Source organism: Ambystoma mexicanum, chromosome 14 (genome assembly GCF_040938575.1).
Source record: "Ambystoma mexicanum isolate Mex_15411 chromosome 14, UKY_AmexF1_1, whole genome shotgun sequence".
NCBI classification, from domain to species: Eukaryota; Metazoa; Chordata; class Amphibia; order Caudata; family Ambystomatidae; genus Ambystoma; species Ambystoma mexicanum.
In genome coordinates this window covers 629,463,513-629,488,365 of record NC_090940.1, presented here as the reverse complement: position 1 = coordinate 629,488,365, position 24,853 = coordinate 629,463,513, and the positions used below count along the sequence as shown (strand labels likewise).

General features: G+C 46.9%; 1 protein-coding gene across 3 annotated transcripts in view; it reads right to left on the bottom strand.

Moving 5' to 3' along the window:
- TECPR2 (tectonin beta-propeller repeat containing 2) overlaps positions 1 to 24,853 on the bottom strand; it is an 879,235-nt gene that overhangs the window by 511,334 nt on the left and 343,048 nt on the right. For all 3 annotated transcript variants that reach the window (XM_069638097.1, XM_069638099.1, XM_069638098.1), the window contains one exon: positions 10,226 to 10,406. In XM_069638097.1, coding sequence (XP_069494198.1) covers positions 10,226 to 10,406 — 181 coding nt within the window. The remainder of the gene's footprint in view (positions 1 to 10,225; positions 10,407 to 24,853) is intronic.

Below are 24,853 nucleotides of genomic sequence, written 5' to 3'. Positions count from 1 at the left end.
ACACAGTGAATTTTATCAGAGGTTATTTGCGGTTTGAAAACAAATGGCACGTTGAAAGGTGCTGACTGTCGAAGGTTTCCCCCCGGCTCACCTTAGTTCTCTTCTTGTGGCGTTCCGCGGAGGACTCCTTCTCCCGGCCGGACCGGGACTTGTAGAAGTGCGTGCGAGTCGAGTCTGAATCCAGCGCGAGCGTTCAAAGTTCCAGGAAGTCGCGTGTTCCAGGACGTCCAGGAAGAGGATCGAAGAAAGGTAACAGATACTGGAAACAGGGGAAAAGGGAAGAAAGAATAAGGGAGTTGGCCAGGAACTTGGAAGGGTAACGCTGAGCAGCACACACACGTCGAGACACTACCTACAGATAGCGTTGAGACGCGCGGAGGCGCGGGGGCGTGGCCCATTTATAGAACGTGCCGTAACCGACATACAGGCTAGTACGGAACACGGCACTGGGCACGGCCATGTTGGAAGTATCAAGGAGCACACTCTCCGTCTGGACCAGGACCAGGAAGACCAGAAGGGGCTATGTCCATGGTCCATGACAGCATGCCTCCTCCGAAACCCCGTCCCACCAGGCTTGCCAGGGTGTATGAGATGGAATCTTCTCAGCAATCGAGGGGTGTTTAGGTTGGATAGCGGTTCCCATGTTCTCTCGCTAGGAGGATAGCCTTTCCACTCGACCAGGTATTGAAGCCGACCCCGTTTGTACCTGGAGTCACATATTCTGGATACTTCATATTCCAGCTGATTGTCCACAATCACAGGACTGGGTCTGCCGGTTTTCCGGGTGGAGTGAATGTAGGGTTTGAGTAGAGAAGTGTGAAAAACTGGATGTATTCTCTTCCAGGAGTCTGGTAGCTTGAGCCGATAAGAAACAGGATTGATGATTTCTTTAATGGAAAATGGACCATAATATCGGGGGCTAACTTGTTAGGGCGTAGATGTTGTGGTAATAGTTTCGAGGACAACCAGACCTGGTCACAAATAGAATAGGAGGGTGCTGGTCTTCTTTTGGAATCAGCATATCGCTTAGTGCGAATCTGGGCCTTTCCCAATTGTTCCTTGGCTTCCTTGTGGATGTTGAGGAGAGTTTCAATCCAGGAATCAAGTGAAGGTACTGGAGTTGGATGTGGTAGAACTGAATGTCACACGGAGGGATGAAAACCTTGACTGCAATAGAAGGGGCTAACGTTGATCGCTGAGTGATCTGAATTGTTATAGGCAAATTCGGCCAAGGGTATAAAGAGGGACCAATCATCCTGTACCTTGGTTGCGAAACAACGAAGATATTGCTCCAGGGTTTGATTAACACGTTCTGTGGCCCCGTTGGTCTGTGGGTGATATCTAGATGAAAGAGCGCGTTGAATCCCTAGAACACGACAGATGTTTCCAGAATTGTGAAATATATTGCGGTCCTCGGTCCGATATGATCTTGGAAGGGAGACCATGAAGACGGAAAATGTGTTCTAGGAAAATTCCTGCGAGCTCTGAAGAGGAAGGAAGTTTATAGAGAGGCGTGAAATGTGCCATATGAGTAAACAAGTCTATGGTTACCATGATGGTCATGTAACCCTGGGAAGGTGGTAATTCCACAATGAAGTCTGTAGCTATACATTCCCATGGTCTTGTTGGCAGTCTAGGTTGCAATAGAAGGCCCGCCGGTCTCTTATTGTCGTGCTTATTCTGACTGCAGACAGTACAGGTCTTGATGTACTCTTGTACCTTGCATTTCATTTCCGGCCACCAAAACTGTCTTTGTATAAAATGGAGCGTGTTGGTTACACCACGATGTCCAGAATGAAAAGTATCATGGCAGAGAGTTATTATTTTATGTTGAAGTTTCGGTGTGGGAATGACCAAGGCATTGTCCTTGAATAAGCATCCTTCCTTGATTCTTAAATTCTAGGGATTCTTCCTAGAGACGTCCTTCCAGAGGTCAGAGGACTGGGTTTTGGCTCGAATCTCTTCCAAGAGGTTGATCGCTTGAGCTATAAAGATTGTGTTGGGAAACATGGTAGGATAGGTCCTATCTTCAGTGGTTAAATAGTCAGGACGTCGGGACAAGGCGTCCGCAATCACGTTTTGTGATCCAGGAACATGAGTGATTTGGAATTGGTACTGGGCGAAGAAGTAGGCCCAACGCGCCTGACGACTGTTCCTGCACTCCATAGATTGGAGAGTTTATAGATTTCAATGGTCCGTACGGACCTGGACTGGATATCTAGCACCCAGGAGTAAATGTCGCCATTCTGTGAAGGCTTGGCGGATTGCCAACAGCTCCTTTTCCTGGACGGAGCAATGGGTTTTGCTGGTTGTTAGGGTTCTAGAGAGGTAAGCCACTGGGTGGTCCATCTTGTCCTCAAGCACCTGTTTCAAGACTACTCCTATGGCATGGTTGGAGGCATCCGTTTCCACTATGAAAGGGCGATCCAAGTCAGGCTGAGCCAGGACGGGGGCTTGCGTGAATCTTGTCTTCAAGCGTTGAAAAGCCTTCTCTTGCGAGGAAGACCAGATGAAGGGAACATCCTTCTTCAGCAGAGCAACGATCGGTTGGACGAGTTCAGAAAAGGTAGGAATGAACTTTCGATAAAAGTTAGCAAGTCCCAAGAAAGACTGAACCTGTTTCACCGATGTAGGAGCAGGCCAGGCCAGTATGGCCTTTACCTTTGAAGGGTCCATTCCAACTCCTTCTGGGCTGAGGATGAATCCAAGGTAATGAACTGAAGTCACGTGAAAAAGACATTTCTCAGGTTTGACCAAGAGCTTGTTTTCACGGAGCCGTTGTAGTACCGCCATGACATGTTCTTCATGTTTCAAGGGATCCTTGGAATAAATCAAAATGTCATCTAGATAGACAATGACAAAGAGAAAAAGCATGTCAGAAAACACCCTATCCATGAAACGTTGAAAAACTGCAGGGGCATTTGCTAATCCAAAGGGCATGACTAGATATTCAAAGTGACCAAAGGACGTTCTAAAGGCGGTCTTACATTCGTCCCCTTCCCGGATACGGATTAAGTGATAGGCACCCCGGAGGTCCAACTTCGTGAATATTACGGCGCATCTGACAGCTTCCAGGATATCTGAAATCGGAGGCAGAGGGTACCGATCTTTGAGGGTGCGTTGATTTAGACCACGGTAGTCGAGGCAGGGTCTGAGTTCCTTGGAATCCTTTTTAGGAACGAAGAACAATGAGGCACCCGCTGGAGATTTTGAGGGTCTTATGGTGCCATTTTCCAAATTGATGTCCAGGTATTCTCGGAGGGCCTTTTTCTCAGGTTCTGAAAGGATAAACACTCTGCCAAAGGGAATTACTGCAGAGGGATCTGTCTCAATGGCACAATCTTCGGGTCTGTGAGAGGGTAAAGCCTGGACTATGGCAGTCGAAAAGACATCAGTATATCCTTGGTAGATCTCTGGGACTTGTACAATGTTGGAAACCATGAGTGAGGTTTTTTGCTCTCCTGAATGTTCAATAGCTGGTGTTAAGGAGAGATCCAGGGATAAACAATGGGACATACAAAACTCAGAGCCCAGAAACAATGACCCTGCTGTCCAATTAATGTACGGATTATGTCTTTGAAGCCAGGGCATACCCAGAACCATTGGGTAATGGGCTGATTTGATGATGTCGAATGTAATCTGCTCTTGGTGGTGGTTTATGGAGAGACGGACCTCTTTTGTCTGTAGGGTTATGGGTCCTGAAGAGAGAGGTCTCCCATCAATTGCTTCTACCGGCTGTTTAATGTTCCGTGACTCATATGGTATTTTATGTCTGATAACCCAGTCTTGATCAATGAAAATTCCCATAGCTCCACAGTCCACCAGGGCCAGTATGGGATAGGTCTTGTGCTTGGAGGGCGATAGAAAGGCATGTAGCACCACCAGGTTATTCTGTCCAGGAGAGTTCAAGGATGTGATTGATGTGGAGCAGTATCAATACTGGCACTATGGGCTACGGGACTTGCTAGGTGATCAGCTATATCTTCGTCTTCACTCGATTGATAACCTTCCCCACTCTCTTCCTCCTCACCTGAATAGTCCAGTTTCTTCCGGCGGGTCAGTCCTATGTAAGGCTTCTTCTTTTTTAGAAGATATGGTCTACCTCGGAAGGAAGCCACCGTGACTCCCAGACAGAGAAAACCCACGGTGACCCCCCTCCGCGACAGCCAGAGGGGAAAAAGCCACTGGAACGGCAAAAAACCCCTGGATCCAAGGTAGTCGTGAAGGTTGTGGAAGTCGTCGGCACTGAAGTAGGTTGAATGGGTCCTCCGCCGAACACCCAGGATATGGTAAGATCGGCGTGACTCTGCTAATCGAGGGAATGGAATAGGGCGGTATACAGGTAGGTACCCCTCAGGGTGGAGGACAAGAGTGAACGGAGAATCTGGGAGTAAGAGAGTCCTAGAGCGAAGAAATTTCAGCAGAGAATCAGCACAGGAACAAAACACAGGAGAGGGCGAGCAGGATCCAGAGAAGGGGGTGGGGGGGCCGTAGGGAAACGGGAGGAGGAGAAAAACAGGAAGAGTAAGGAAGGCGTGATAGCAAGGCAGAACTTTCAGAAGGAAAACTAGCGCAAGCAACAGGGCGAGGAATAAACTCAGTTGCAACGCGCCGAGCCGCCGGCAGCCGAGTGAGATATACAAACGGCGGCGGCCATCTTGAAAACAACTAGACCGAGTCTGGTAGGTGAGGAGGAACGTAATGGAACACTTTAATGGCGTCCTTGTTTCCACCTTCGCCACAAACGCCAGTCGCCGGCGGCAGTGACAAGCAGACATATTTCTCCCGAACCCTCGCTCCATCTAGGGCCGGGAGCTGGCGTTTCCCGAACGCCGTGGAGGGGCTAAAGGACATTCTCTAACGAGATGCTTGTCTGAGGCACAATACATACACAGGCCGGTGTGAATTCTTCTCATCCTTTCTTGTGGAGTAATTGGCCCACGAAAGGTGCCTATTTGCATTGGTTCGGAGTCGTTATCAGGGATTGAGGCAGGATCGGATTTCACAGTCGACTCCGAAGGGGTTCGTTGAAAGGCAGTCTTAGCCTTTTTCCTTTCAGCCCTTCTTTCCTGGATAAGAAAGTCTATTTGTAAGGCTAGATCTACCAAAGCCTGAAACAAACTGGGGCGAGCCACTCTGGCTAATTCATCCTTGATATCGTCATTTAGACCCCTGCGAAATAAGGTGAAACTCGCTTCAGGGCCCCAATCAGCCTCCTTTACCAGCTGTTTGAATCTGGTAACGAACGTTAGCATATCCTGGGATCCTTGCCGAAAATCAAGTAGGCGTTCCTGGGCACTGAACACTTGTTCGGGGCGGTCAAACATAGACTTGAGCGCCTGGATAAATGCATCATAATCGTCCAGGAGGACGTCTCCAGAGTTCACTAGGGGAGTGGCCCATGATAACGCATTCCCTGTAAGATGGGAGATTATGAAGCCCACCTTGGCCCTGGAAGTTGAAAAATAATAGGGCTTGAATGTAAAATGCACCAAGCAGGAATCCAGAAATCCACGTAAGGATTTTGGCGAGCCATCGTATTTGTCTACCACTCCACCCAGTATAACGCTTTCCTTATTGGCAGAGTCACGTGACAGCAATAATTGTTTCAAGGCTGCGTTCTCTGCCTTTAAGTTCTGTACCTCGATTGTTAGTTGCTGCATGCCGCGCATGAGGTCCTGGACCGCTTTCTCCATAGCGGTATCAGTGTTGATCGTTTGGCGTCTCAATCTGTCGAAGGTTTCCCCCCGGCTCACCTGAGTGCTCTTCTTGTGGCGTTCCGCAGAGGACTCCTTCTCCCGGCCGGACCGGGACTTGTATAAGTGCGCGCGAGTCGAGTCTGACTCCAGCGCGAGCGTTCAAAGTTCCAGGAAGTCGCGTGTTCCAGGACGCCCAGGAAGAGGATCGAAGAAAGGTAAGAGATACTGGAAACAGGGGAAAAGGGAAGAAAGAATAAGGGAGTTGGCCACAAACTTGGAAGGGTAACGCCGAGCAGCACACACACGTCGAGACATTACCTAGAGATAGCGTTGAGACGTGCGGGGGTGTGGCCCATTTATAGAACGTGCCGTGTCCGACGTACAGGCTAGTACGGAACACGGCACTGGGCACAGCCATGTTGGAAGTATCAAGGAGCACACTCTCCGTCTGGACCAGGACCAGGAAGACCAGAAGGGGCTATGTCCATGGTTCATGACACTGACTGCAATATTTGATGGTCCCAAGCCACGGACACTGTAAATTGTAATTATACACACAGGAGGGAATGCGTTAAGCTTCCTACTCCAAATAGTTGCAATACAATCAATGTCCCAAAGTTTAACAAAGATGGCACAGAAGCCTGTAACTTGGTGGTTTCATCCTAACGAAGTGCACAACATTAATTGCAAAAAGGAAAATACTCGGCGGCCCAGGGGCAGTCCAGCACTGAAATGCTAGGCAATTCTCCTCTGAACAAGAGTACCAACAGCAACCCCATACACGTGTTTCAGACTTGTTGGGCATCATCAGTGAGGTGGAGCTGTGCTTCTCGAAGAAGAGTGAGCAAGGGATCCAACTCTGGATTCCCCTGGTAACGTAGGGTGAGACTTTAGGGTGTCCCCTTCACATAGGAGAAATATCCCTTAATATCAGTCTTTGGCCTGCCCAGGGACAGTCCAGAAAGACTCCCAGACCCCACCCCCTTTGTTTTGCTGTTATGTATGCTCGCTCATACCTTGTGCCATGAACACAGTCAGAATATTCATAGCAAGAGAAATACCTGCTCATGATGCGATGTGTCCTGTCCATCTAGCAGCATGCATGACTAGAAGACAATTGACATCCATCGGAGGGTTGCCCATTTTCATTCTAAGAAAATATTTCCATATGAAAATGCTTATATAAAAACACAAAAGATGAAAAAAGATCCAGAGTGGAAGAGCAGGATGCTATGGAATTCACTCAATGGTCTGGATGGAGGACAGATAATCATTGAACAAAAAAGGCTGAACTGTGCAGATGGATGGGAAAGACCAGGATTGCTAGGATGCTGGGAGAGACTTCAGCTATTGGTATATGGACAAGTGGCCACTAGTACAGGATGGGAAGCAGGAAGGCTAGCATGCAATGCACACTTATTGATTACGTCACCGGTGCATGTAGTGCAAAAAGTGAATGATGGATATCTTAAAGAATGGGACAAGTTTGCAAGATTACAAACATGGGTCGAAGATGAAGCAGGACCTGTATCCATATTACCAATGAACAATGCAACACTGTTTCTAAAACAAGGGTCTGATCAAAGTTGGAGAAAATAAAGGATGCCAGAAAATAGTTGAGGTTCCAAGAATGACGGGGGGGAACTGCAGTATTGAAGAATCACTATTGGGCCTTTGGATACAAGGAACATATGAAGGTACCTAACAGCTGGGAAGGTATATGATCTCTGGTGATGATCCTGCATTGGTGATCCCTCAAAGTGACCTCCACATAGACTGTTTTCCAACAATGGATGCACACCAAAGGAAGAAGAGGTCGCTCAACCTTATTCGACAGAAGAGAGAATTACTTTTCGGCAAACCAATAGAAGCTTATCACGACATCCCAGATGAGCATAAACTGTTTGATACAACAGCAGTGATATTTATAGTCATGTTCCTGTCAGGACCTCGAGCTGCAACAAACACCAAGTGGTTACAGATCACTAGGTGGGAACAGCTATAAACAATTAATACGACCATAAAAGGATTTAATGCAATGAAAAAATAATTGCGGGCCATCAGGCTTATGACCCTCCAGAACAGGTATTTCCTGGACATGATTACAGCAATGGAAGGAGGCATGTGTGCAAAGATTGTGCCTTCCTGCTCTACATACATACCTAACCACGATGAAGAAAATGGAACGCTGATGGAGGCAATAACTATGCTGTTGACCCTGCATACAAAGATGGAGGAAGATGTAGATGAGAACGAAGATCAAGATTGATTTTCATCTCTGCTCTCAAGGGTTCCAATCTGAATGGCAAATGCCGTCAAACTACTTGGAGCCAGACTAGTGTTACTGGGATCCTGTCTTATATGAACATTCATAGGACAATGCAAGAAGACAGCAGAGAAAGCTAATGGGATGAAGATAATGATCGATGTGAATGCTCTGGCCGATGAGCACACCCAGACTGAAAGCAACACCCGTGAGCACCTAAATGACAACCGTCTGGCACCCCCAGAAACAAAGTGTTGCTATGCCATGGACGATAAGAACTATATGGGACGTAGGGTGTTGTGTTCACCGAATGGGGAGTGCTGCTATATGACCTGGAGTGTAGATGAACATATAAAGAATGCAGGTGACCTGAGGGGGTGACGAAAATATGGATCCCAAAGAAACCATTCTGTGGAGTGAAGGTGACTAGCAATGAGGAGGTGGTCGAGGACTCAACCAGAGAGTTGAATGTAGAGAAGTAGCTGTATACATCATTCGACCGCAACCCCTCACCTCTGCCATATTGGACGAACAAGAAGATAATATGCCTGAGCCCTGGTATTTTCCAATACCAGATCGAAGATATGAGCGACGTTATGCACTCACACAACCGTATCGAATGTATCCTAGAACTGAAGCAGTAGAAGGAAGTCTTCAGTCATCAATGGAACTAGAAGACCTATAAATAAAATCTGACAGGTGCAAAGTGATCTCATAAAGAGAAGAGACAACGCACTGAAACGATAAAAGAATACTCAAAAGGATAAGGAAGTAACTGAGTGTGAAGAAACCATACAGACAAAGATGATAAGTAACCAGAAATGTAGTAAGTGTATATATGCAGAAACGCAAGGTAGATGAGCCATATAGAAGCTTGCTGCAGTAGAAAACATAACACAGGTAAAGCAGCTATGTTGAAATGATGTACGTCAGCTCTGAATAATAGTACGCGAAAAACACGAAGGAGAGAGACCAAGGCTGCAGAGTTGACAGGTGCTGGAACATGAATTTGTGCACGAACAAAGGATAGTTGTTTGGCCAAGGATCAAGGATGCCACAGCAAGAAGCAACTGCAAGGTACAAAGTGAGTCAACAAAGATGAGCAATGTATGCAGGACCTACTTCTCTCAGATTAAGCAAAGGTGTGAACATTTGCGAATGCCAAGTATTGTACAATTAAAGATGCATAAAGCATATGCGAGACGGAGCAACCAACTCTCCAAAGGCCGAAGAGAGTAATGACACCCAATCCAATTGAATCAGATAGCACTAAATAGACAGGCAAAATGGGCAATGTCTTGGTCTCCTCACATATGGTACAAGACCAGAAAACAAGGCCTATTCATAAGCCCTAGACGAAGATGGCGATGTACCTTAATTCCCTTTAAGGTTCAGGAGAAGAGAACATCCAGCAAGGTCAATTACAAAGAAGCAGCCTTGGCTGAGGGCCTAACTGATGAGCGATGGTAGGCTAATTGGACCAAGTGGGAAGTTGTCCACCGCAGTTCCTTGCATCTGGGTTTTGTTTTGCTGCAAACGAGCCGAATGTCCAAGGTTGGGAGAGAATGCCAACCAATCATGGAGTGCCTTTGTAATGGTGAGCATACATTGTTTTAGGGGCCAATTCGCCGCTGTTATTCTGCTACTGTCTGTATCATACGTAGTAAGAGGGAAGTTCAAGACATACATACCAAATGAGGGGCAGTAAATAATGTTACTAACACCTAAATAAGCTATAGGTATGTATGTTCCCCTAACCAATCCTTCCGTCCGATAGGTTTTGCCACGTATGATGACATCATAGCGCACGCGCATCGAGATATAAAGCCGCTGTGCAATCGAAATGTATCCGAGTGTGAGCTACAATTCGTTGTTTGCCAGGTTTCCCTACTTTATTGAGCTCAGAATAAAGTAGTATTTTGCCAAATTCTTTGAGTGTGTTCGGTTATTTGGGTCCGAGATCATTTATTATGGTAATCCTATTGAGCACTTAGAAAACGTTCAAAGGTGCCACTGCACAGACTGTACTCAGGCTGTCATTCAGGTGTTACAAGAGATGCTCTGTTCTCTGTATTGAGGGTGCAGACAGTCCAGGAGCATGTAGGACGGGTGGGAGGGTGGCCTACCAGTACACGTGTCCCTATAGTGAATACATTGTACTTCATCTCTCTATCTAATAGGCCAGAATAACCTAAAAAAAAAAAACACATGAATGACATTTTAGTTTTTGAATTTTAAGCCGTGGCCCGTCTTTCTTTACCTGACGATGTCACTTTTCCATTGTTCTCCTTCAGCACAGAAGCTGCTGACCCCCTCCCGGTACACAAGTCCCTGCTGCTCGGTCAGTGCCCAGACAACATGGTCCCTGGATGTAATCTGTGACAGCGGACATGGACAGTCGACCTTCACTGCTCTGGCACAAGGGCGATCCACACTCAAACCTAGCAGAGACAAAAGAGAAGGGGAAAAAATAAAATCTGAAAATGTCAACCAGGTATCAATTATTCACGTGCTGCATGGGGCGTGGCTATGAGGGCCATGTAGGAGGACACGATCTGGAGGAGCTCCCAAGATCCTGAAATGATCCTGGCGAAATAGTGCATAACAACGTGCCTATGACTGCTGAAAACACACATGTCGATGTGTGAACGGTCTGACTGCGCTTGGTGAACTTTTGGAAGGCGTGGGAGGAACAGTGGTGGAGTTTTGTGCGAAAAAGATTAGGAGCGCCGGAGACGGAAGACGAAACAAAATGGCCGATCAACGACCGGAACAAAGGAAGGAGCAGGCCGCACGGTGGTCAGGCGATAGGAGCGGACTGTGTGCGCATTTGTAACTTGCGCAGAACGCAGGTCCCCTGGGTCATGTCTAATAGAACAGTGTGACCGAAGGCGAAGCCCACGTTGGACGACTTCGCCAAGATGTCCCCTGGTCCGGAAAGTTCCAAGAGCAAGGATAAGTCGCCTACAGGCGGCATGCCTGCGACGGGTACTAACCAAGAGGTCCTGGCTGCGATTGCGGACTTGAAGGCGGCCTGGGAGGCTAAGCTTGAACTGGCCGTAACTGAGTTGAACACGGCATTGGACCTTAAGGTCGGTGAGGTGCAGGAGGAGGTCAATTTACTCAGACAGGACGTCAGGTCCCTGGCGGAGCGCACCGAGACCCTCGAGAAAGAGGTGAGCCGGAACACTGCGGATTGTGCCTCCCATAAGGCCGAATTGCATGCCCTGGTGCAGAGAGTGGGCAACTTGGAGAACAGGGCGGAGGAGGCGGAAGGACGCGCCCGACAGAATAACATTTGCATCGTGCCAGAAGGATCGGAGGGCCACGATCTCACGGAGTTCATCGAATCTATGCTGTTGCAGGAGATACCCGGAGGAGCCTTATCTCAAGGATTCGCGGTGGAACGTGCGCATAGAGCTCTAACAAGGAGGCCGCCGCCAGGAAACCCACCTAGGCCAGTAATTGCCAAAATCCTTAATTACCGGGACCGGGAGAGGATACTAGAACACTTCAGCAAGGGAGGAACGATTACACGAGGAGCGGCAAACATAACGGCCTACCCGGACTATACCCTGACTGTGCAGCGTAGCCGCATGAACTTTGGGACGGTAAAGCAGAAATTGAGAGAGGCGGGCCATAAATACATGTTGCTGTACCCGGCGAAATTGAAGGTTTTTCACAAACACAAGACTTTGTTTTTTGAGACTCCGGAGTACGCCATGGGATGGCTCGACGCGCAGGGATGTCCCCAGGAGCCTGACGTTCGGACGGGAAGAGGAGATGGAGGCGATAAGTAGTGCACGAGGAGGGCGCTACAAGATGGCGCGGAATAGGTCTCTGGGACTTGATTATAGTCATTTGAGCGGCCTTAGGCAGAGAAGGTCAGACTCTTGCACAATATATTATGAGCACTGTGACTATTGCTGCATTTAGGGGAGCCTTGCAGAGCGGATCTCTTTACCCCACTTAGTAACCTTAGTTAAGTGGCCATTAGGGCGACTTCACCCTACTGAGCTCTAGGCATTGGTTGGCGCTTGCAGGGCTAGATGTGGGGGTGCCTGAGTTCCATGGATGGAGCTGGGGAGTGTGGTGTTGGGGAAGGGATGGGTAGAGGGTGGGGAGGGAAGTGGGGAGTTTGGGGTGTACATAGTTATGGGGAGTTCGAGTTTGTACATGAGGCTACAAGAAAAAGCCAGAGGGCTGTATCTGTATCGCGTGGGCAGGTGAGATTTGCTGCACGGAAGGGGGGAGGATACTTATGAACTATGGGGGATCTTAAGATCGTAACGTGGCATGTCAGGGGACTCAATAGTTACTTAAAGAGGAACAAGGTCATGATGTATTTGAAAAGACAGAAGATTGATATTGCACTGTTGCAGGAGACGCATCCGACTCGGGAAAAGTTGGCACTGGTGGGGAAGAAGTGGAGAGGTATTGTAGTGGCTTCTCCGTATTCTGCCTACGCTAGGGGAGTGTTGGTCTGGGTGGCACCGCACGTTCCGCTCCAACTTCCACAAGAGGTGGTGGATACAGAAGGGAGGATGGTCATATTGAAGGCACTGGTGGAGAATAAAGAGGTGTGCATTGTAAATACGTATGCCACCAATCAAAACATGGTGGCATATTTTAGGACTCTGTGTACCAACCTGGGTACGTGTGTGGGTGGGGCGGTTATTTGGGGAGGGGATTTTAACTGTGTGCTGAACCCCAGGGTAGACAGATCTGATAAGATTGATAGGCCCACCCCAGCAGCCAGGGCATTGCAGACACTGCTAGACGACTTTGGGCTGGCCGATGTTTGGAGGCTGAAACATCCTAATGAGGATCAGTATTCGCATTACTCAGCCCCGCAGCAACTGCATACGAGACTTGATTATTTTTTTGCCACGCCAGATGTGGTGGTAGAGACCACCCAAATAGAATACAAAGCGAGGGTCCTGTCGGACCACTCGCCTCTGGTCCTGGGATGACAGTACTGCCGCCCCAGAGCGCGGATACCGACGTGGTGCCTCCGGGCTAAGGCGCTCAAGGATCTGGTCTTCAGAGAGGATATCAGGGATGAGATCATACATTATTTCGAAGAGAACGCTGGCAGTGTGGATTCGGCGGGTACGCTCTGGGAAGCCTTTAAGGTGGTATTGCGGGGTGCTGCCATTGCTAAATCAAAGGGCCTGCAGGGTGGGGTCCTAAGGAGTTAGGGGAAGCGGAGGATGAACTGGACCGGGAACTCAATAGGGGAGGGGGGGGATGCGGAGCCAGTACTTAAACTACAGCAGCGGTGTGCAGAACTTTGGGAAAGGCTCTGCAACCTTAACTATAAGAAGTATGTTGAGAGGCAGCATGCAGGTGGGGATAAAACGGGCCGTCTCTTGGCGTGGCTATACAAGAGTGAAACCCCTAGGCCCCCGATTAGGACGATAACCAGAGAGGATGGAGAGGTAGCGAACACCCAAGAAGCAGTCAATGAGGCAATCTTAGATTATTACAGGGCACTATATGAGGACAAAGGGGGGAGGGGGCAGCCGAGAGGAGATAAGGGAAACTTTAAGAGATATGGGATTACCCAAGATTAGTGCCGAAGAAAGAGAGGAGCTGGATGCACTGATTACTTTGGAGGAATTGGAGGAGGTGGTGAGGCAGCTGCCCACCAGTAAGACCCCGGGTGCGGACGGACTTCCTAGCAAATTTTATAAAAGCATATAGAGAGGAGGTACTCCCCCCCCCCCCCCATGCTCGAAATGCTTAATGAATCATTTGAGGTGGGCCAGTTGCCGGAATCGCTTAGAGAAGCGATAATACCGCTCCCTAAGCCCAACAAACCAGGGCATAGCTGCGGCTCCTATAGGCCCTTGTCAATGCTGAACCAGGACGGCAAGATATTGACGGCGGTCCTGGCCAATAGATTGCGGAGAGTTATTAGTAAATTGATACATCCGACAAAACAGGTTATGTCCCCAACAGAAATATAACCCACAACCATAGGCAACTCCACCGGGTGATTGAATGGGGGAGGGAGGGTGAAATGGCGGTTGTGTCCTTAGATGCAGTCAAAGCTTTCAACTCAGTCAGGTGGTCGTGGTTGCTGGAGGCCCTGAAGGAATAGGGGATGGGGCCGGGCTATGTTAGGTGGGCGAAGTTGCTGTACAGCGAGCTGCTGGCTAGGGTACGTACAGGAGCGGTGATATCCGAGAGGTGGCAACTTAGCAGAGGCACCAGACAAGGGTGCCCCTTGCCCCCGATGTTATATATTCTGGCCCTGGAGCCCCTGGCAGTGTACCTTCGGCAACAATATGACATGATAGGCATTGAGGTAGGGGGAGAGAAACACCTAATATCCCTGTATGCTGACGATTTGCTATTATATTTGAAATATCCGGAGGAAAATCTTCAATATATTCTGGAGGTAATGGAAAGGTATGCAGAACTGTCTGGCATAGCGGTGAACCCCCAAAAATCGAGCATATTCCCATTGGGTAGCTACAGAGGAACCCTTCCGGAGCGGTTGCCAGTGTTGCCGATACCATGGGCGGTTGGTTCCTTCCGCTACCTCGGAATAGATGTGTATCACACGGTAGAGGAGGAACATTTGCATAACACTGAGGTGACTGTGGGAAAAATCCGTATAAGCATGAAGTTTTGGGAGAAGTTGCCGTTGGCGATGATGGGACGGGGGCGATGCTCAAAATGGTGGTCCTGCCTAGGCCCTTACATTTTTTCAGCAATATTCCGTACATGATACCCAAGACGTTTTTTGCCAAGCTGAATAGTATGTGCAGAGACGTCCTATGGCATGGCACCCGGAATAGAGTGGCGCTATGGAAGTTGCAGAATTTCTATGAAAGGGGGGGTATTAAGCTGCCTAATTTTGAGGCCCATTATATGTAGCTGGTCAGTTGCAATATGTGGTAAAATGGCTCTCTGATGAGGTAACTCCCGAATTTAGGCTGTTTGGACAGGACTGCACTCCGTTCTACCTGAAGGAAATTATTTGGTTGCCTAGGTCAGAAATGAAGGAGCGCCCGGGAATGATGTTGTTAGGGTGGAAGATGTGGCGTAGAGTATGTCGAATGATGGAGGACCCGTACCCGTGTTCCCCGCAGGTGCCGTTGGTTGCTTTGGCAGGGGAAGACAAACAACTAAGGATGATAATCGGGACCTACTGGGAGTCGGTCGGGCTGGTTACATTGGGGGATGTCTGGCAAGAGGGGGCCATTAGGGATTTTGAAGCACTAGGGGAAGAGGCGGGCTTGCATAGGGGCCAGTATGTCACGTACCTAAGGCTGGTGCATAATATTCGTAAAATCTGGCCTGAGACTGTATTGGCGGAGGAACCAGACGCCACTATGTGGACAATATATGACATATCAGAAGGGGGGCATGAGATCTCTAGATTGTATGAGATGGTGATGACCAAGGTTGGGAAGGAATTGACGCATTTGAGGTTGGATTGGGAAACAGAGGTGGGAGCACAGATGACAGATGGGATGTGGGAGCGGGCTATGGGATACCAGAAGAAGGTGTCAAGAAATGCCAGATTACAACAAATACAGTTGTATATAACGCACAGAGCTTACATGACCCCGATGAGAATATCGAAGTTTGTAAATGCGGGACGACAAGCGTGCCCAAAATGCGATAAGGAAAATGCCGATATGACACACATGTTTTGGTCTTGCCCAGTGATTGAGAGTTTCTGGGGAGAAGTGGCGCAAAAGCTAGCGGACAAAGGGGTCACACTCATTATAGATACGGCCTGGGCCTGCCTGTTGGGAGGGTTTCCCAGACCACGGAAACTTAAAGGATAGTTCCGGGACTTTTTTTTTATTGTCCCTACTGTTCGGCCATGTGTTTTTAAGCATAAATCGGTAGATCGTAGAAAACTTTCCTATGGACCTTACCCGACTTTTCGTCCATTAACGCACTCGAAATCAGCCGCCATTTTCTGATAATCCTATCATTTCCCCCCGTCGCCCTGGCTCACCTGCTTTTGCGGCACTAAATCAAATCCCCCGCCCCTGAAACAGACTTTATCAAAACATTCATATTCCCCGCCTCTATCCGTGACGTGACTGTGCTGTGTAGGCAAACGCGCCCAGGCGTCTTCTACGCGACTCCACACAGAACCCGGAAATCAACACAGATCAGCTCACAACACAGCGCGCCACAATTGGGAATATGAAACTGTACTTTTAAATCAAACCGCAAGATTGTAAATTTGGTAAAGTACATTTATTTGACATCAAATGTTTAGAGAATATTCAGCGATTTGCATTTTTCTTTGCTCTCGATCCAAAATAGTTCGTCTTGAGGCAAGCGATGTTCGTGTGCAGTACACAGGGTGTTGGTTTACGATAAAATAAGCTCTTCGGTCGCACTGATAATCGCATGGCTGTTCCAACAACAAGGCACTAGGCCACCACAACGGTCTGTATGTTGCATCTAGCCGTTAGTACCGCGTAAGGGCATACTTGTACTTGGCGATCGTCCCATAAAATGGTCAGGGTGGTAACGTTGTTCACGTGGAGAAGCAACTGGCGGTTGAAAAAGCCATCCGCCGGTGTCTGGTACTCGTGACACATACAATAATGAAGGATGTACCGGTTTTAAAAACATAAAAAATTAAATTAGTCTGTCTCACCATCAGATCTTTATTAAAATTATTCATTTTATATATTAGGTCGGGAAATTATTTCATAGCTAGGACAGTGCAACTGGGTATTATACGTCAAGGGGGGGCTGTAGGATACTGAGACAGTCCCCCAGTGCAGGGGTTGACAGGGAGGCAGTGCAGGTGGAGAGTGGAAGGGCCCAGGACCGAGGTCGCAGACAGTGGACCAGTTGTAGCAGGGGAGAGGGAGAGAGAAAGCAGAAGCAAAGAGGAAGGTTTTGAGGTGCTTCCGTAAAAGGAGATGGTTCTCCTCAAGATAGTGCGCGGTACAAAACAATATGCCACATAGAACGAACAAGTACAACTTAACCCGTCTTTAAAGCTATTGTATAGTAATTAAATTGCGGTATAAACTCATCTAAAGAGTTACTTACATTATATTTGCATTTTCCATTGTGTCTGTGCGTAGGGCAGCCCCGAAATACCACTCCTTCTATGCCGACGTTATTTCTTCTAATGAACGAACATTAAATGGCTTTCGTTTCTGAAATTATATTCATTATCGTTTCTTACGTTATTGCCCCACACCCCCAAAAAGAAGTCTTTCGGGATGGTCCCGTCCTGTCAAGGTCAAATAACAATAGAACCTTATACTGAGTCGTGGGCCATTCCGGCACCTGAGAAAAAAATCAAAGCAGCTGACCTTCACTTTGAACGAGCACACATTCCTATTTAGCTACATTCAGTGTAAGGCCATCTCACAGGACTCACAGAGCAATCACTTTTATTTACACAATACATAGCTACACATATTCAATGGGCCTGCGACATGAGGAGACTCGAGAGAACAGACAATCAAATTACAATCATTTAAACCGTGATGTGTATTTCTCAATGAGCTCTTCTTTAGGTGGACATGGAACAGAGGCAATGTTGGGTGGCAATGCAGTTGTCTCCTGCACAGGTTCGTTCACAACTCCATGTATGTGCCTATCTAGGACATCAACAATAAGTCTCTCAATAAAGTCATATTGCATATCCTCAAACACTGGTTTGATAACCCATTGTTTACTTCTTTTTGTGAAGGCCTTATCTTAGCGAAGCGTCCCTAAAGTTCCGGTCGTCCTACTTTGTTGACGGCCAACATTATGGTTATGTGCCAAGCCCGCTAGAAGAGTCCGATTTATCATGCCCTCCATGCCAAAATGCAATCGTTTTGGCCTGTACTTTAGGCACATATTGTGGAACACCTCCAAATCTCCTGTGTGGCAGAATTCCGTGAGTCCCCTCAAATCTCTTGTTATAGTTTTATCAAATACAATCTTTTCAATGGCTTTGTGAGTGGGTGATGAAGGAATCAACCACCACTTCTTCCGTGCCTCCTCTGTGGACAAATGGCCATGTTCACAATTGTGGAAATGTTGGTTTGTGGTCCAGCGGTGAACGTTGCTACAGTGTAGCATTACTGACCGCCATTTTTCCAGTAGAATTTCCAACGACCCTCCACATGTTTTTGAGCTCCACCAAAGATGGTTGCTGATTGACTTGGACCACTGTGAAATACCTTGCATATCTTTTTTTTTACCTGCAGCCGACATTTTTTTATTGATTGTTTTTGCAAGATGCCAAACGTCAAATTGGTGATTTATATTTTTGTACTCTTCTCTCATTGTCTTGGCAATTGAAACGTGTCTGTCCGTGGCTATCAGGTCGATCACCATTCCCCGCGATTGTAGTTCTTGCAATGATGCTACAAAGCCAACTTTCTCCATGGCCACTGAGGATGTACTTTGTGACACCTGCACAACCACCGAACTCACAATTTTCTTACTTTCCATGTCCTGAAAGTGGTAGGTGCAGTACTTGGCTGAAAATCCTGGGCTGTCGCACTGTCCATCACCGGCTAGCCTGAACCGTTTGCCCGCGAATGTACTATCAATAGACATTTTTTCCATTCTCCAAGCTTCGCTAATGGCTGGAAATAGATAATCGGTTTGGTATTTGTAGAACTGAGTTTTCGCAATGAAATGGATTCCCACAAACTGAAAGAAAGACTCTAACTTTTTAAAACTTGAACCACTAAAAAGTGCAGCCGCTGCACAAATTAGATTGCCTGCTGGTAGTTGCCCCAGCACAGGTTGTGCAGACCATGAGAAAGGATGATATTTTGTACAGGTGGCATGTATTTTAAGGTTAGTGCCTCGAATTGCACGAGTCACATTAATCAATGGCTCCCCACATACTTCCCCACCAACCAAATGCCCACATTTCATCCGAATAATAATATCAAACAAACAACTATCGAATACAATGAATTTGGCCTCTTTCCTTATACTGTAACTCTGCATCCCAGCTGGTTCGGCCTGTAACGTTGAGGACATGTCACTCACATGAAAGATAGAATCTCTGATATCGTCTTCCGCTATGTTCAGTGATATTGATGGTGTTTCATTGTCATCCACTTCATTCTCTTCCATTGCAACATCTGTTCCTTCTCCGGCGATGGGTGAATAAAACAATTTCTTCAACTTTCTCGCGGTCTTAGTTTTTGCGGGTGTGGATTCTGTGAATTGATCTCCGACTGCATCCGAACTACCAGGAGGACATTCACTATCAATGGCTGGATGTGGTATAGCTCCGTTGTCAATCACTTCATATTCTTCCCATTGGCACGATGCATCTCCAGTCTCAAGTCCCTGCCAAAAGGTTTGACAAGCAACATCTCTCGTTCGCTTCACTGTCTGTGTAGATCTAGTTCATACACCCACTCGCAACTAGAGGACAGATTGGAAAAGGGATGTTCAGTTTAAACACAACTTACAGTATTGAACTATTAACAGTGAAAAACAACATAATATAGTGACCAGGACACTAACCTTCTTTTGCTTTCTTTTCTTTGAAACTTTCTTGCCTCGAACTTCAACATCGGGACGCTGTTGCTCCGACTCGTGTGTGCATGTCTCCACTTCTTCTTGCGCTGCAACGACTATATTTTCATGAAAAGCACATCCATCACGCACTGACGCTCCATCGACTCCCTGAAACATAGAACTTTCATTAGTATGTATAATAATATTGAAAACACAAAATGTACTTGGGGACCAATACCCACGTACATCTCAATAGCAAAACACGAATGAACGCTTTGTGTAGAACATTCAAACAACAATTATTCACGCATTGTTGATCTAGTTAGATGGAACTCTCAAGATCCATACCTCGGGCTCCTCATAGACTTCCACTGATGATATTATTGAAGATGATGCTTCAGTAACTCCCTGAAACACAGTAATTGCATTAGTATGGTTTTCTATTTTGTTAAAAAGAACAGACACTTTGTGCAGGCGTCAACGGCTCATCTAAATAGACCTGCACAAATGATCAGTTGTCTAAAATAAATAATGGATATCTAAATATGATTCGATTTGCTCGATCGTTGGAAGTGTCACCACCCAGAGATCTGCATCAACTACTAGGGGTGTTGTTCTTGTAGAAGAAGCTCCGTCATCTCCCTGAAACATAGTACTTGCGTTAATAAAGAAGGAAGTATAGCGGATGTAATCACGCCATATGATTTCGCTTGATCGAACTGTCAGTATCCATACCTCGAAATGCATAAGAACATCAAGGGACGATGTAACTGCGGTGCACACTTCTGCAAGCTGTTGCGCCGACCCGTAACTGCATGCTCCCCCTTCTTCTTGGATTAATGCTCCATCGACTCCCTGAAACATAGGACTTTCATTAGTAATGAACACAATATTGAAAAAAGAAGACACATAGGAGGGCGACGACAGAAGGACATATCAATGGCTAAAAACGAAAGAAACATTGTGTGTAACAATCACGCTACAAGAATGCAAGATCTGATGATCTCCATCGATGGAAATGTCCGGAAACGTACCTCGAGCATCTGAGTGACATCAACGGTTGACTTCAATGCGTTGGGACTCCTCAGCATCTCCCTGAAAGACAGTACTTGCATTATTTTGGATAACAATAATTATAACTGAAAACAAAGACTAGAGGACGAGTACAAGGGTGTACCATTAGGTAAAATAATCACACGATAAATTAAAACTATTGATTTACATGCCTAAGACAAGTCAGTGGCAGAATAGCCAAGTAAGATTACCCGATAGGTGCTTGAAGTGGCTGATGACTGCAATAACGACACGGATGGAGAATCTTCCGCCTTCATATTGAGTGGATACATAAATGGGGAAATTATTGTTAGCAAATGCTACACACTACCGCAAGGCCGAGAGATAAATACGTAAACTTGACTCACCAGTGGAGGGATGTGGACGAATAGAGTGGGAATAGCGGTTGAGAGCAATTTTCGCCTCGCTCGCGGTGTGCTCTTCTTTATTAGCAATGATGTGGAGTACATGTCTGAGCTAAAGTGCCTGCTGCAGATGCGGTATCGATCACCCCTCTTGTCCGCAAAGACTTCTAGGACTCTACTTTCAAGCTCAGACGGTGGATATCCGCAATATCGGACCCATTCTCTTATCTGATCTATTGTCTTAGGGAAAACATGCATTATAGTACCTTCAGATTTATTATGGGTCAACGAAGGGCAACCGCCAATGGAACAGGCAGGCATTGTGGAAAGTTCTGAAAAGTAAAGATCAACAATTCTCTATGAATACCAATGTGTTAAAAAATTAAATGACGCATAAAAGGTTCAATGCAAGGTTCGTATTGGTTCTTGGAACTATACACGTTATTCACATGCGGATAAGTATTTGAATAACTTTAAAAAAATAGAAAGATAATTTGACTAAACTCAGAACATGTGACTAGTTCCTTGCATGTACTGTCTTGAACGAAAAGAAATTGGACGCAAAATGATTATGGTACATGGCCTTACCTTGACGAACAAACAGTTAGATGCAGGGATCAGAGTAGTTTCTTGTCGTAGAACAGGGAGCAGTTCACAGGTTTGCAAACTGACGAGTTTCCTCGAAGTGGTCACGGAAGTTCACAGAGACGAAGAGCAGATAACCAGCACCTTCACGGGTTGACTAGCAAAGCGCAAAGAAGTTCTCATTAGAAATATGAAGTGGGTTATAAAGAATTCGAAACAGGGGTGTGTTTGTGAATGAATGACGTGTATATGTCGTGGCATTATGCGGTTTGCAGGGGGCCGTCCAGCGTGAGGGGGGATGCTTGGCAGGAGACACGGAGTCTGGAGGTAGACATGGGAACAACAACCCATGCTCTATAGACCACTTTGAAGTGTATATGGTCTTTGGCACCTCTTGGCCTTCATCGCTCCCTGACAGCTCCACTTGCCAGCACAAGTACCCCGGTGCGAACTGCCTTTGATAGGGTGGGGGGGGGTGGATTGGGGCGGTGGTCGTGCAAACAAGACTTGTTTGCCGCAGGGCCTCACCAAGGAGAGGCCATCTAACTGCATGTAAGAGGCAGGCTGCAGGATCTAGTACATGGAAGGCAGGGGATGAGTTTATAAATACCTCACCCTCCCAGGAGAATATATGGGTGCAGTTCACCCTGGAGACCCTGGATGCCTAGGCAGTTAGTCAGCAGCAGGCTGGCCTGGCAAGGCGGCACGGGCCAGAGGGGGTGATCTCTGTACCCGGTGCCCAAAAGGATGATTTATTATGATCAACCATATGGATTATTTACCTATAACTATGTTTTGTATCAATAAAATCCAACGGCCTTCCTTTTATTGCCAACGCTTGAACAAAGTGGTGTGGTAAATATTTTGGGGGAGGAGGCAAGGCCGGGAGGCTTGATGCCAACCCGCAAAATAACATATGTATGTCTGCTGCATATGGGTTCAACGGTTATGTGGATTGAAGGTGGGCGGCCAGCGTGAGGGAGGATGCTGGCCGGAGACATGTGGTGTGACAAGACAAGGCACAGGAAGACTATTCAATGGAGACACACTAGATTCATTTAAAAAATCAAAACAACCATTGTTAAAATATATGTTGGGTTTTATTTTAGATCTTAATTTCAATTGAACATAAATAATAAACATTACACATTGTAAAGTTCCGGTTGCAGCACATCCAGGGAAAATCCGCGGTATTGTCCACTGTCGCTGGGGAAATGTTGTCTAATGGCAAGTACCGCACAGGCAGGTATTACTCTCCGAACGCGGTGTCCGAGCCTCCCGTGAAGCCACCAAGTGAAGCAACGATAGGCCACCAGCCTGTACCACCTGTGAAAACGAAAGATGCAAACTGTATTAAAATGACAAAACTTTCTTATCACTGTCGATTCAGGTAAAAAATGTCATTCTGCTTTGAAAAAAATTCTATCTAGACAATGCACAATATGGAACCAATTTACATGCATTCGAATGATATGTAGATGTAATTTTATTTGTGGGAGACGACCATGACATAGTAGTGGCATCACTGACATCACAACCAGAGTATACTTACTAGTTACTCGGATTACGCGGACGAACAGTGCCGCGAAGTTCGTGCATAAGCACCATCATCATCCTCAACACGGTCCGTGAGAGGCAGGCTTCCCTGAACTCTGGCAGCTCGGTGATGCATTGCGGACTTGGCTCGCCTTCGGAAATGTAGGCCAAGCACCCGGAATTTTCACGGCAGCAGCAGTTCTCCTCCTCAGTTGGCATTAGCTCGCACCGATTGCACGTGCACCAGGTGGAGACACCGTCCATGCGACATGGTCCAGGCTCTTCATCCGTTGACTGGTCCTCCCAACTGCCGTCCGAATCCCCATCGTTTTCGCGTGCTTGCCTTTCCAGTAGTTCTTCCTCGGTGTACTCGGGCTCGTACATATACGGCATTATTGTAGCCATTGTGTGGTAAAGAAAGTAAAATAATTTACAGAGGTGGTACAGGTGTTCACAAGGCCTAGAAGCGGCGAAGGTAGCTGACCAGAGCACAGAAACGAGTCACAGAATACTCAAAGTAACACAGAGAGAGTAATGGAATCGAAAATCTGCGGCTGTGTGTTGTGAAACGGTGTGTTTATACTTATAGAGGAAAGAGGCGTCCTGCCATTTCCATGGCGACACTTCATTAGCTGAGGCGCAGCGATTGTTGACACGAAACGTGCTTTGGCGTTGGGAAATGGGCGGTACGCGTCTGCTGATGTCAGGCTCAGGGGCGGGGGTTTTGATTTAGTGCTGCAAAAGCAGGTGAGCCAGGGCGATGGGGGGAAATGATAGGATTATCAGAAAATGGCGGCTGATTTCGAGTGCGTTAATGGACGAAAAGTCGGGTAAGGTCCATAGGAAAGTTTTCTACGATCTACCGATTTATGCTTAAAAACACATGGCCGAACCGTAGGGACAATAAAAAAAAAGTCCCGGAACTATCCTTTAAACATGTTGAGAAATTGAAGGACTTGGCATATGTGCTCGCAAAACGAAGGATTGCCATGGGATGGAAGCAGTGCCATAAGCCACGGGTGGAGGTATGGTGGCGGGAATTGCAGAAATGGGTAGAGGCTTAAACGGTGGTATGGCAGGAGGCATGTAGCATGTGTGGGGAAGAAGAAGTGAGTACCCTGCTGGCATGGAGAGTATTAATAGCAGGACTGTTTGGAACAATAACGGATTCTGCAGTCTCAGAAGGAGGTGATACCCTGCCGCACGCACCAGATACTGAATGAGAAGGACAAACAAGCTCTTGAGGGGGGAGGGATTGGGGGAGCAGTGGTCTTGACTAATTGATGTTCATGTGATTGTTGCAAAAGGCGCTGCCAGTTTGGTTTGTATTGTTTGTTTGTTTTAAAAAAATAATAAAAACCGTTAAAAAAAAACATTATTCACGCGCTGCATATAACAACTGTTGAGGTGATTTTACAAATATCACTTTACAAGCCTGACCCCACTCTCGGCTGGAAAGTATTGTCAGCTCATTAGTGTTCTCAATCAGCTTGTGAAATGGGTAGATACACAAAATAGAGAGTGGAGTGTCTGGTGGCACTTGAAATTCAGCAACAAAATGGATGGCATGCACATTAATGGTATAAGACCTTAAAAAGTGGAACTTAACGTACACTGGTTCATTTTGAAAACAAAAGTGGTTTAACAGCTTCCAGTCAGGTACTTCAAAAATGTGTTGCAATACTAACACAAAAACCAAGTTTCTTTTGAGACCCTTGTGTGTAAGCGATGTGGTTCAGAGTCTTTTGGTATGTCTTCCCAGTACAAGTGATTCCCTCAAGCTCAGCAGGATCTCCAAGTGAGAGTGTGGCAGAGCAGCACTGGCCCAACTCTCAGGTGTTGGAGTGGGGTGGTTAAATGGTACAGTA